Source organism: Telopea speciosissima, unplaced genomic scaffold, assembly GCF_018873765.1.
Source record: "Telopea speciosissima isolate NSW1024214 ecotype Mountain lineage unplaced genomic scaffold, Tspe_v1 Tspe_v1.0525, whole genome shotgun sequence".
NCBI classification, from domain to species: domain Eukaryota; kingdom Viridiplantae; phylum Streptophyta; class Magnoliopsida; order Proteales; family Proteaceae; genus Telopea; species Telopea speciosissima.
The window spans coordinates 1-13260 of NW_025317861.1; the positions used below are offsets into that span (position 1 = coordinate 1).

Consider the following 13260-nt stretch of genomic DNA (forward strand, 5'->3'; position numbering starts at 1 on the left):
TGGTTGGAATGGCGACCAGTCAGTTGAATCATTCAAACCTGACTGCAAACAATCAAACCCATTCTTGATTTGTATTGAAATATCATATATTTACCACCATTGAGGCATTGAGTCTTGAACTCACAAGCACAACATGCTTAATATTTTTCAACTACTACCACCACAATTTGACATTTGTGAGAAGCTGTAACTAATATTTATTCATAATGTAATCCTTTTTTTTTTTAAATTTTATGATCAATTGTATAGATGGTTCAACTGCTGAGCTGGACTCGTAAATATCTTGACATTTAGTTCATTCTAAAACCTCCCTTTGAATTGAGGAAAAATACCTATCTTGCAATTAGCTTTCATGACCTGAATTGATTCTTGCGTATGGGGGTAAATCTTATTGTGTTTGCTTCTATGCATTTGCGCAGCTCTATGTTTCACATTTCTTAACACTGGAATCTTATAGTCTATTTGGAACAGTTCTTAGTGTGGTAGTCATATATCTCTCCTTGTTCTGAAAATCGTAAGTCTAGTCATTCCATCACCATTATAGCTCAGTTGACTGGGAGGTGCATTTTTACTCAGAGTACCAGTGAATGCTTTTATATTTTGTACTTTTTGTATGTATATTATTTAACATGATGTCCCTCAAAGCTGCTATCTTTTGCCTTTTCTATTGTTTTAGGTTCATACTTCCTATCTCCTTCATTCATGCATGTAGAACATGAGCTTTTTATTGAGAACTTTAGGATTTCAGCTGATTGTATTTGTATTCAGGTGATAGAAGCACAGGTTGATATGCCTGTTGTTGGAGCTATAACTTTGTATGTATCTCTTCTGACATTTACTCTTCGTGTCCATCCGGATCGGCTTGATTATGTGGATCAAGTGCTGGTATGCTTCATTTTTAAGTTGCATTCACAATATTGATAATATAATTTTTCAGTCCCTGTAGCCTCAACATTAATGGATGTGGTTATCTGTGGGATCTAGAGTTAACCAACGAACTTCTATAGTTCGGCATGAATCAGTATACAGTTTACACAATGACGAAGATTTATCTCTGGGATATTTTTCTACAGGGAGATTGTGTTAAGAAACTTTCTGGAAAACCAAGACTTGAAGATAGCAGAGCAACAAAGCAAGTTGTTGCACTTCTAAGTGCTCCTTTGGAGAAATATAATGATATTGTGACTGCTCTGAATCTTTCAAACTATCCTCGAGTGATGGATCACCTTGACAATGCTACAAATAAAGTCATGGCAGTGGTTATTATTCAAAGCATTATGAAAAATAACACTTGCATTTCAACTGCTGATAAGGTGTGCTTCTATTTGCTGTTGTTCCAGCCCCCTCCAAAAAAAGTTTAGGAATAATGATAAATGCCTCTTTTAACATTGGAGTGGTTCTTCTTATAGGTTGAGGCATTGTTTGAACTAATAAAGGGGCTTATAAAGGATTTGGATGGGTCTCCTGTTGAAGAGGTGCATATATTGAGTTCTAATCACTGCATCCATGTGTTGTTGTAGAAGATAAAGAGATCTGCATTTAATTATTAGCATGTTCTTCCAGGTTTTTGGTTGATGTTTTCTTTATCGACTAGTGTTAGTTTTATTTCCTTTTCCTACTATTTCCTTTCTTCTAAACTAAACCTTGTAATTTCCCAGTGGCTTATAATGGTGATAAATAACATTCTATGTATTGCTTCTCTTTCTTTCTATAGCTTGATGAAGAGGATTTCAAGGAGGAGCAAAATTCTGTGGCTCGTCTTATTCACATGCTCTATAATGATGATCCTGAGGAGATGTTAAAGGTAGTAGATGCACTGAAGGTTTTAATCCATGTTTTACTATTGCTTAACTCTTGATGTTGCCCTCCTTATTTCCAAATTTTATATTGTCAGAACACCTTTTGTCTGTTCTTAGTAATGGTCGTAATTTTAATATGTATTGAATTTCAGATTATATGTACTGTGAGGAAGCATATTCTGGCTGGAGGACTAAAACGACTGCCTTTCACTGTTCCTCCTCTAATTTTTTCTGCCCTTAAGGTTTGGTTCTTCTGCATCCCACTTTCGCCAACTGTTACTCTTACTGTCAAAAATTTTTTGATGGTTTGAAATTTGTTGGAGTTGAATAGAATGAAATTATAGTGTGCTGCTGAAAGATGAAAAAGAAGCAGAACTCCTGGGAAGTGCCATACTTATTTTGTTATTTTTCCTCCATGTTATTTCATTAGTCATAAACAAGGTTTGAGAACTCGCCAGATCTCGCCGAGTTTCTCGGTTTTTCAAAATCTCGAGTCGAGATCACATACGCATTCTAAAAGTGCATTTTCTCGGCGAGATCTCGGTTTGACATAGGCAAATGCCCATCTAGGTCCTTTACATGAGTGCCAGATCTCGAGATCTTGCTGGAAATTCTTGGTATACAGACACCTATCTATGCCAGGAACCAAGACAGACACTTATTTCATTTACTTAAGATATTATTCATAAATAAGAAAATACCCCCCCATTTGAATCCAAATAAAAATAGTTAAAAAATCAAATTCCAAAAGGAAAAAAAGTAAACCCCCCAGTTCAAGAACAAAAACTGGATTTTCGGTGGTAGCTGCAATTTTCAACTTTCTAATGCTGGGGTTTTTCTCAAATCTAAAAATTCCATAAATCTTATTATGATAAAACATTGCTAAAAACCAAAAGTGTGGTAAAATATTCATTTGTTTCGATGTCCAAAAAATTATTTCCATTCAGAGCGATTTTGACAACATTCGCGCACACCGAATTAAGTTTGACCGGTACATAACTCTTTCAATATAAATCAGATTTTAGCAATCTTGGACTTGGTGGAAAGCTTTCAAAACAAAGCTTTCCAACAAGTCCAAGATTGCTAAAATTTGATTTATATTGAAAGAGTTATGTACCGGTCAAACTTAATTCGGTGTGCACGAATGCTGTCAAAATCCAGTTGCGTTAGAAAGTTTGAAAATTGCAACTACCGCCGAAAATCCAGTTTTTGTTCTTGGGAACTGGAGGGTTGACTTTTTTTCCTTTTGGAATTTGATTTTTTAACTATTTTTATTGGATTCAAATAGGGGGGTATTTGCTTATTTATGAATAATATCTTAAGTAAATGCAATATCATTTACTTAAATGATATTAGGCATAAATAAGTTTGTTTGTCCTGTGTCTGTCCTGGTTTCTAGCATAAGTGTCTGTCCTTCTTTCCTACTAATTGAAACTCCTATTTGGACTTAGTTTTTGCAAAATCTGATAGTGTCATTGCGTTTAAATGGCCTAAAATAGGCTAATACCAAGTTTCAGACCCAAACTAGGTCTAAAACCCACCGAGATGAGGCTTCCAGTCGAGAAAAAAAAAAGTGCAACAACTCGCCAAGATCTCGCCGAGCGAGATCTTGACTCGACTCGGTTTTTCAAGGGTCCGAGTTGGCACCGAGACCCGAGTTTTCGAACCTTGGTTATAAAACACTGTCAAAGTACAAAAGCCAGTGAAAAAAATGAGCTAACTGCAGAGTAAATTAACATGGTTTCCCCCAATTTTAAGAGCTTCAATATGCTCCTTGTAAATTCCAACTATTGCATCCCCTTGATGGGTATTTTATGAGCTAAAATCAGTGTTCTTTTTTTGTAAGCTGTACTTAGAATCGGAGCTTTCATCAACTTGTGTAGTGCAGTTAAATTGTGCTCCATTGTTCGATGGTGCTTCAGTAATGGGTTATGAATGCTCATCTAATTCTTCAGTTTTGGTGGTAGACTAGTTAATGAGCCTATGCTCAGTACTGTTGTTGGATAGTGAACTATTGAAGAACATCATTTCACATATTTAATTCTTGTTTATGGAGTTGGTTCTGTTTTATATAAAAAAAAGGTACTGATTCAACAGTAGACATATTTAGATTTCTAATTTGTCTATACATATTTTTAAAAGTTGTATATCTTTCAGAATTTTGAGTCAATATATGTAGATTTTGATTTGCTTGTACCACAACAAGGCTGCAAGTGCACAAAACTGAGAAGGGGATATTAAAGTGTAACTGAAAATCATGGGAGAGAAATGAAGATTTTTTTCCCAATTAGATTATGAAATTAAACAGTAAAATAAAAAAAAAACTGATAAATGCTTGTCTAAGAGTGAGAATGCAATTTGTTGTCGTTGTATTCTTTGCCTATGCTTGTGTACACATGTGCACACCTGTGTGTGGTAAATCAAATGGTGTCATAGTAGATTGTTGCATGCAAGATATAGTCAGTTTTTAGTAGCATGGAGGCCCTCAGTAGTGTTGACCCTTTAACTCTTCCACACATCCAAACTTGCAACATATGGGAGAGTCAATTATATCCCCCCCCCCCCCCCAACAACAGGAAAAAACCATGTTAAATGCTTGTCTGCAAGCGCGAATGCAACTTGCAGAGAGAAAGAGTGATGTGATCCCGGGTTTCAAAACCCTATTATGAATCGCTATGGGCCCACATGAATAAGAGAACACTAAAATAATAGACTTAGTGGCAAAACAGTAATTATTTTGAGGTTTATAAGAAGAGTGGCAGAACTGTAAATATTCTGATCATGAGAGGATTACTAAGGTAGGCTAAATAAAAAGACGACTGGTAATAGGATTTAAAGAGTAGGGACCAACTTGGAACAGAATAAAAATAAAGGACAAAAGAGAATTAGAGTAAAAGAGGGGTAATTTTGGAAAAGGAGGGGATACAGTGACACTTAACAACCTGTCACCATGGTCTTCTTCCACCTTATGATAGGAAGAGAAAACCAGAATACTAAGCGGAAAAAACCAGGATTCTTCCAAGTCATCAAACTCCCTAACTGGTGATCCAATCAAAGTGAAACTTTGGGGTTGGATTTGTAACTCCTAAGCCTCCTAGAATCAACCGACAGAAATCCTTGGGATCAAATAGTTTTGTAAAAGTAAGTGGCTAAAGCTCAACTGGTGGAAGTTAGAGGGACCATTTCTGATGGTGGGTTGAGTCTTCACAGCTGAGGGGGATCTTAGGGACCAAGACTTCAGGGTTAGGGTTGCCTATGGGTAAGTAAACTATGCCTCCAATATGAAGGAAAACAGAAGAGGGGTAAGAGAGGTCAAACAAATCTCTCACAGTTCTGCTACTTCGATCACAGCAGGGAGGAAATAAAAGAACACGATGTTAACAAGGAATAGAGAAGAATAATAAAGGAGGAAGTAGATTGTACCTGGAGGGGGGGGGGGGGAGGGAGAATAAGAAATCGGAAAAGAGGAAAAGCACGGTCACACAGCACCACAGTCGTAAGAGACAAACTCCAATTCAATATTTACTCAATCAATCCCCTTAATCGTTGATTACAGCCATATATAAAAGAGAGAAAAAATCCAAACTAAACTCTAAAACTGAAACCTAAAATTAACTTGGACTCTTATCTATCGGCATCTAAACTCCTATCTAGTTTTAACTTCAAAAATACAATATTAACCGCAGTGCGATAAACACCCAAACTACCCCTACTGGATGTAACTGTATCAGAAAGGGCATTGAACCTCCATATGATTTTATATTTATTTATATTTTGCTTTGTATGAATGACTTTGTTGAACCTCTATATCATTTTAGGAAAAGCAAGAATTTATATATTAAGGTTTTCTCAGTAAATTTGAACAGTGTTGCTTTGATATCCTGGACATTGAAGTCCCAAAAAGCTCATTTTGCTCTTGCTCACATTATCAGTTGTTATTAACTTCTTCTGAGAATACTTTATCTTGCTCACACTCAGTTGTTATTAACTTCTCCCAAGAAAATTTTGGATGATCTTTTGAATATGTCTCTTCTTTGCAGTTGGTCAGGCGATTGCAAAGTCAGGAGGGTGAAGTTGCTGGAGAAGATGAACCCGCAACTCCTAAGAAAATTTTTCAGCTTTTGCATCAGGTACTTCTGCTTATGATGCTTATGACATTCATTAAGTGGCTGTAGTGATGCAATAAACCAAATTGGTTAATCATCATTTGTGTTAGCACAGCAAAACTTATAGATTTTTTACATTTTCTCTTACTTTATCCCCCATGGTATTTTCAAATAAAGTGATCAAGAATGATCTCGTGTTTGTTTAAAGTTTCTTGCAAGGTCTTTGTGTTTTCTAGGATTTGAGATGGAAGAATATATTGTAAAAAACTAGACCACCTCAGGGTGCTTCCTTTTTTTTGTTTTTTCATAATCTTCACATGGAAAGCTCTTATGTCTTGTCTGTTGTTTGTATCAGCTCATCGATTGAATGTGCTGTCCAGTTGTCCTTCTTTAATGATTTAATCTATTTACCAAAAAATCATCAAATTTTGTTTCAGACTATTGAGGCTTTGTTATCTGTTCCAGCACCTGAACTTGCGCTGAGATTGTACTTGCAGTGTGCTGAGGTATGTCTAAATGTCATGCTTAAAGATTTTGACACAACTGCAATTTTTTCTGGTCAACCGTACAATATAATTTCAAGTGCTGCAGCATGACTGATATACATTACAGGATTGCATTTGCTCAAACTGTATTTGTGCTAATTTTTATTGGCTCTTGGTTTCTGGATGCAGGCTGCCAATGACTGTGATCTTGAACCCATTGCATATGAGTTTTTCACCCAAGCGTTTATCTTGTATGAAGAAGAAGTTGCGGTAATTGATCTGGAGCCTTGTTTCTTTTTAGGGGGCTTGGATCTGCTTTACTTGTTCCTTCAGGGGAAATTCGTAGTTCCATCAAATTACTTATCAAGTTACACTATAATTTTTGTAGTTTGCTCACAAGGATGTGTACATTGTTGTAGGATTCAAAAGCACAGGTAACTGCAATCCACCTAATAATAGGGACTCTTCAGAGGATGAATGTATTTGGTGTTGAGAACAGGGATACGCTCACACATAAGGCCACAGGGGTAATAGTTCTATCACATCTGATTATTGAGCCATAGCCGAGTAATGCTGTAACCCTAATAATAAATTTTTCTTTAATTGATCAGTATTCAGCAAAACTTTTAAAGAAACCTGATCAGTGCAAAGCAGTTTATGCATGTTCGCATCTCTTCTGGGTCAATGAACAGGATGGTGTCAAGGATGGAGAAAGGTGCATTTCTGTACACTTGGCATATGCATTTATACACATGCACTAATATGTTAATTCATGCATGTGGCTTTGTTTTATGTTGTTGAAGGGTTCATCTGGGGTAAGGTGCACTAATAAAGCAGCTTGCTCATTGCCCTAAGGATCTTGCCCAGTGTTATATGAGTAGGATGTAACCAATAAATTTACTTATATCTGTTTTATTTATTTGTTTTTTCTGTTGTGAAAATTTACCTTACCCCAATGTAAAAGCGGAATTTCCAGGCGCCCAAGGCGCTTTTTGTGTCGAGACGTGGTCGTCACGCCTTGCGCATGACCGGGTAGCGTTCTATTAATCTAATTAATTTCCTAACAAATCACTGTATAGGTAAATTTTCTTACCCTTTGCTGCACCTTTTTTTTGACCAATTAGTTTCATTAATACAGAGTGTATAGCTGAAATGAGGTCGTTGAGATGGATGAGTGGTAAAAGTAAAAAAGATAAAATAAGGAATGAACAAATTATAGCTAATTTAGAAGTAGCTCCGATACATGATATGTTGCAAGAAAGGGTTTTGAGGTTGGCATGGGCATGTGCAACAGAGGCCTTTGAATGTTACACTACAAAAGGGTGATTTGATTCAGATTGAAGTAGCTAAAAGAGCCAAGGGTAGGCCTAAAATGATCCTAGGAGAAGTGAGGGAACACATGCATAGCTTGGGATAGTAACTAGTGTGGCTTTCAATAGAGCTGATTGGAGAAAAAGGATCTATGTAGCTGACCTCTTTTAGTTGGGATAAGGCTGAGTTGAGTTTGAGTCTCATTAATTAAACTTCTTTAGCATGTATGAATATTGTAATTTGAGTATTATGATGAGTATAACTTCTCCCAAAGACAGAAAAAAAAGAAAACCTCAATCAGGTGGTAATGCAACCACTTGGTACATGTCTTGGTAGTTTTATAACAGACTTGTATTTTCAGAAATGACTGCCAATATTTAATAACAGACTTGTATCTAATACATGAGTGTCTAGTCTAAAAAAGAAAAGAAAAACGAACAAGAAGAAAAAAATTGGATTTGTATTTGATGGTTAGTGGTTGAACTATAACGTCCAGTTAAGGGTATGCCAGTTCATTTTTTTTTCGGGTTGATGGTTAGATTATTCCTAATAATTGGTATAACCTCTTTTTTTGTAAAATTAAGATGCTCTTGTTGGCATTAAATGTGTACAAAGAAAAATGCGAGCAATAGAAGTTAGAAAATTGAAAGCCCTGTGTGTATGTGTGCAACTAGGGCTGAGCCTGAACAGACTTTGGATCCAACCTGGCCAAGTTTTATACATGCTGCTAGTGAATGTTTATAACAAATTATGTGGGGCTGAAGCCCGGACTCTTGAGATTTTTCTAGGAGACTTTGAAACCTAGGTATTATTGCACTTGTTTTTGTGATTTCCTTTCTGATAGTTGGCTAAAAGATCAAATTAAGCTAAAGTGTGTGATATGCCTGTTGGATACCTAGATCTGACCACTTGACCTTAGCTGGGAGACCGGTTGGAAACAATCTTGTTTAAAACTTCTCATTCTGGCTTCATTTGTATGTAATCATTGTTATCTGTAAGGATTCTATCTTCTAGTAGTGCAAGGAGCACTAAATGCCATTGGTCGTTCAGCAATTAGTCTTGGTGGGGATTTATCTGGTGGATATTTCAAGCTTGGTGCCTGTAGTTTCTCATATGTTGGCAATTAGGAAATAAATCATGGCAATTCATTTTCTTTCCTTTCTCCAGGGTCCTGCTGTGCCTAAAGCGTGCATTAAGGATTGCAAATGCTGCTCAACAGATGGCCAATGTGACAAGGGGTAGCAGTGGACTAGTCACACTCTTCATTGAAATACTAAACAAGTAGATTCAACCAGAACCGAAACTACTGTTCTTTGTAATCTTTTGGCTGTTTTTTGCTGAAGGGTCTGACAAACCTCCTCTTATCTTAATTCTAGGTATCTTTATTTCTTTGAGAAAGGGAACCTTCAGATCACTAGTGAAGCAATTCAGGGCCTGATCGAATTAATCACGACAGAGATGCAAAGCGATACAACAACATCAGATCCATTTGCAGAAGCATTTTTTGCCAGCACATTGCGATACATTCAGTTCCAGAAACAGAAAGGTGGTGCAATGGGTGAAAAATATGAGCCCATCAAGGACTGATTTGCATGAAGGTAGACATTTCCAGGATGTAAAGCTGCGGCTAGTTGTGTTGTGAGGGGTACAGAATGATTCTAAGGCTTGGTTTCTGTTCTCCTCCAACAAAATGAAAGAGCTTTTTCATTTTGCCTTTTCTCCATTTTCTTTACAAAGTGAAACATCTCTGTGGACAGAAGGGGTGAGGACCCCAAAAGTGAAAAGAAAGGTTGTACCTTGTACTGATCCAATGCAGTGTGCGCTGTTGTCGGCATTGTGAGTCTTTGGTGGGGAAGTATGTATCCTTTCTCTGCTGTTGCCACTCACACTGAGTTTTGTTGGTAATCTCTCTCTTTGTTGGGGAACTATGTATCCTTCCCCTGCTGTTGCTAGTCCCGCACCGAGACATCATGAATGACCTTTAACTATTTGAAGGTCAAAACATTGTTTTCTTCTCCTTCCCCACCCCTCTCCTCTCTTTAACTTGATTTTTACCCCGTTCAAAAGGTTACCATGGTAGGTTGATGTTGTAAAGTGACTTCTTATACAAGGTTCAGTGTATAACAGAAAGGGCAGTTAAAAGATGATTCTTCTGTACTTTTGCACATATTTGTCATCTTTTACATATCCGTTGCTTCAAATCCCTCCCCCTCCCCCCCCCCCCCCCCCTTTTTTTTTCATCTATGGAATGCTGCAAATTCCCTTACCTCCACCCTCCCTCCCGCTCTTTTTTGTTTTTGGCGTGGGTAGGGGGTGTTAGTGTGAGCCGGTGTCATCGCAATCGGAAGAAAATTAGCTGCCTTGTGGCAGCATGATTGGCATTCAAATGTGGTCCCCACGTAGGGGCCACTAATCCCTATTTTATGAGGATTTTCAATTTTCAATATTTCGGGATCAATTCCCATAAATTGCAGAATTTATGCCGAAGGTCATAGATCTCTCTTAAAAAAAAGGTGTGACAAATTTCTATCAGTTTCTTTTGCAAGTTTTAACAAGGCTTTTGGCCTAATCAGCACAATTGGAAAAGGTTTTGATTGGAGCGAGTTATCGGAGTTGAGAAAAAAAAAAAACACATGAAATTTGGTCAAGAATTCTGAAGACTTGTCCAACTTTAAAAAAATGATCAGATCAGGTTAGACTCAGTTTTATATTTTTATTGATTTGGTGTTTTTTTCCAAATCATGTGAAATTTATTGAGTCTGATTTTTTAAATTTGTGTAGGGTTATTTCCAAATGCCTTTCTGAAAATGGTCGAATTTACAATTGTTTTTTTGAATTTTCACTAATTCCACGTGCACCCTAAGTACCATTATAGTCTCTGCCGTTAGACGAGACGTTATAACATAACGGATCCCTGTTTTTAAATTTCGATGGACCATTTTGCCCTTTGATAAGATAGAATGACAAAAATATCCTTACTTAAACAAAAAAAAACCCGGCGACTCATCTTCCCCAAATCGTTTAGGGTTTGGGGAAGATGAGGAATCGATGCTTACAGGAAAGGTGGATATCATGCTGTGAGAGTTGGAGATCCGTTCTCTGGTGGTCGATACATCGCTCAAAGGAAGCTCGGTTGGGGCAATTTCTCCACTCTTTGTCCGTGTTTTAGATTTTGAAGGGAATTTCTTCTCTTTCCTGAAACTTGATTGCGAGTACTTTTCTCTTTCTGTTTTCCTTTCCTGGTAATTTGATGTGAAGATTAGTTTATACTTTTAAAACTTTGAAGTTCAAAGTTGCATGTTCCTCTTCCTGCTTTTGTTAGGTTTCTTACGGTGGCTGGTTGATTCGTAGGTGGTGGATTTGATTGTTTCTGTTGATTTGGGGTTTTTCTTTTTTGAGGGAGCGAGAAGTCGATTTGCTGCATAACAGGGTTTCCCAGTAGATTGCAGAATTTCTGGGGGGGTAGAAGTTCAAAGGGGACGAGTTGGAGACAGACTTCTTCTTCATCTACTTCATCTGGATTAAATTATGAGGTTTTCTTGAGTTTCAGAGGTGAAGACACTCGCAATAGCTTCACTCATCACCTCTACAAAGCTCTGAAAGACAATGAAATTCACACCTTCAGAGACGACGATGAACTCAGCACAGGAGAAGAGATCGGTCCAGAGCTTCTCGCCGCAATCCAGCAATCGACGATCGCGATCGCGATCCCGATCTTCTGCAAAGGCTATGCTTCTAGCAAATGGTGCCTTATTGAGATCGCCATGATAGCAGAGTGCAAGAAGAAGGGGCAAATTGTGTTGTCGATTTTCTACAGAATGGAACCATCGGATCAAGGAGCTCCCACGATTTAGGGCTTTAAAAAACCAGGGAATTTTTTTTCTCTTTTTCAAATCAAAACCAACAAAGTGTTCTGAATCAGAGAAGAGAACCCTTCTCAAATTGATAAAAACATCTGGAACCCTAAGTTTCTGATATCACTACTAGTCTTCAAGCTTTGTATTCAGCTTTGTTATAAGAGTCCATGGGGTATGAGTGAGGAATCATCGCAGCTTCGGTGAAGCTCAGAAGCTTTGGATTGGGTTTTGAGGTTGAGAGTTCATGAAGGAGAAGTGAGACAGAACACGAAGAACAGCGACTGTTGTTGCAAAGATGATTGCAAATGGGTTGAAAGATACCTGCAACTCCAGCTCATCTTCCTCAAAAGTAAATTTTTTGTTTTTCAAGTAAGGGTATTTTTGTCATTCTATCTTATCAAAGGGGGCAGAATGGTTCATCGAAGTTTAAAAACTGAGATCCGTTATGTTATAACGTCTCTGTTTAATGGAAGGGACTATTGTGATGCTTAGTTTGAAAAATAGGGATGCACATGAAATTAGTGAAAATTTAGGAAGACAACTGTAGATTTAACCATTTTCAAGAGGGCATTTGAAAATAACCCATTTTTTTATGAGGAAAGTTTTCATTCACGGCCCACATCTGAGGTGAGAAAAAGTTGAGTTTGTTTACTTGGGAGCTAGAGAAAAACCAAATAGGGAGAAGAGCTAGAACAGAAACCTTGGGTGCTAAAGCGCTTGTCCTGTTCTACTTGGGTGCTAAAATAAAAAAGAATCTGTCAATCTGATTTTGTGGTGTTGCAACTTCGAAGAGTAAACTTGTGTTAATACTTTCCCTTTCGGGGTGGGTGGCATTGAAAGAAATCATAAATGATTCTTTGATGAAATTCTGCAATTGCGGTAAACGTGGAAAATCTGTAAATTGTGCTTATAAAACCCTCCAAAACCGTATGGACAGGGAAGGCAGGATTATATTGACTGTGAAACTAAAACCATCCTCTCGCTCAAGACCATGGAGTTAAAATTTCGAAGTTCGAATATGGATAAATCAGAAAAAATGAAATTATGGAAAGGGTTTAGGTCTTCGGCCGCAAAAACCAAAAAATCGTTGTTTCTGGAAAGCCATGATTACCCACCTCTGTGATAGTATTTCGTGATTAATCGTTTTTCTGTTGTATCTTGCTTTTCCTTTTGTTCTTTCGCAGGTTCCGAAGTCTTCGATGGGCCATGGCGGCATTGACTATGGTGGGTGATTTGGGGTTGAGCATGCCAGCTGAGTTGATGAGGTATGGGGTTGGGTGTGGAAGGTCTGCTCTGCATGGTCGAAGAGGGCCGAGAGACACAGTAGGATCAGGTTTCCGATAACAGTCAGAATCTCCTCAGGTTCCTTAGCCCATCTTAGCAATCACCCATTGCTCCCCTTCCCAAACCCAGATTTTTTCCTTCTCTGATTCTAATTTTTCGATATTGATCTTAAACAAACACCCAGAAGAGATACCAATTTTACCATTAAAATCGTCAAATTACATTCTAGAGTAGTAAATGCAGCGGTGATATTAGACAATTATTTGTAGAGAAAAGAAGACAGATTAGTACTCCAAAAAGTCCGATCTTGTACACAAGTTTTCTCTATTAGTTTGAATAACCAAAAGGGGGGGGGGGAGCAGGAGAAGAAATACAATAAAAACCAAAAAGGAGATGGAGATTGGAGAATGATCCTTAG

General features: G+C 37.6%; 1 protein-coding gene across 1 annotated transcript; it reads left to right on the top strand.

Annotated features, from left to right (window-relative positions):
• Window positions 1-687: 687 nt before the first annotated feature.
• LOC122648166 (vacuolar protein sorting-associated protein 35B-like) lies at window positions 688-9857 on the top strand. The gene is made up of 12 exons (XM_043841411.1): window positions 688-885; window positions 1074-1313; window positions 1410-1475; window positions 1715-1804; window positions 1952-2041; window positions 5840-5929; window positions 6343-6411; window positions 6580-6660; window positions 6810-6917; window positions 7002-7105; window positions 8869-8982; window positions 9078-9857. Exons 1-12 carry the CDS (start codon window positions 703-705, stop codon window positions 9286-9288), a joined length of 1446 nt encoding a protein of 481 aa, XP_043697346.1. The 5' UTR covers window positions 688-702; the 3' UTR covers window positions 9289-9857.
• Window positions 9858-13260: the final 3403 nt, after the last annotated feature.

Bases quoted from the DNA above. Each gene is read 5' to 3' on its own strand.
- LOC122648166 (XM_043841411.1), top strand. From the start codon at position 703: ATGCATGTAGAACATGAGCTTTTTATTGAGAACTTTAGGATTTCAGCT. The intron at 5,930-6,342 runs GTACTTCTGCTT...ATTTTGTTTCAG, and splicing joins TTTTTCAGCTTTTGCATCAG to ACTATTGAGGCTTTGTTATC. The intron at 8,983-9,077 runs GTAGATTCAACC...TCTTAATTCTAG, and splicing joins TTCATTGAAATACTAAACAA to GTATCTTTATTTCTTTGAGA.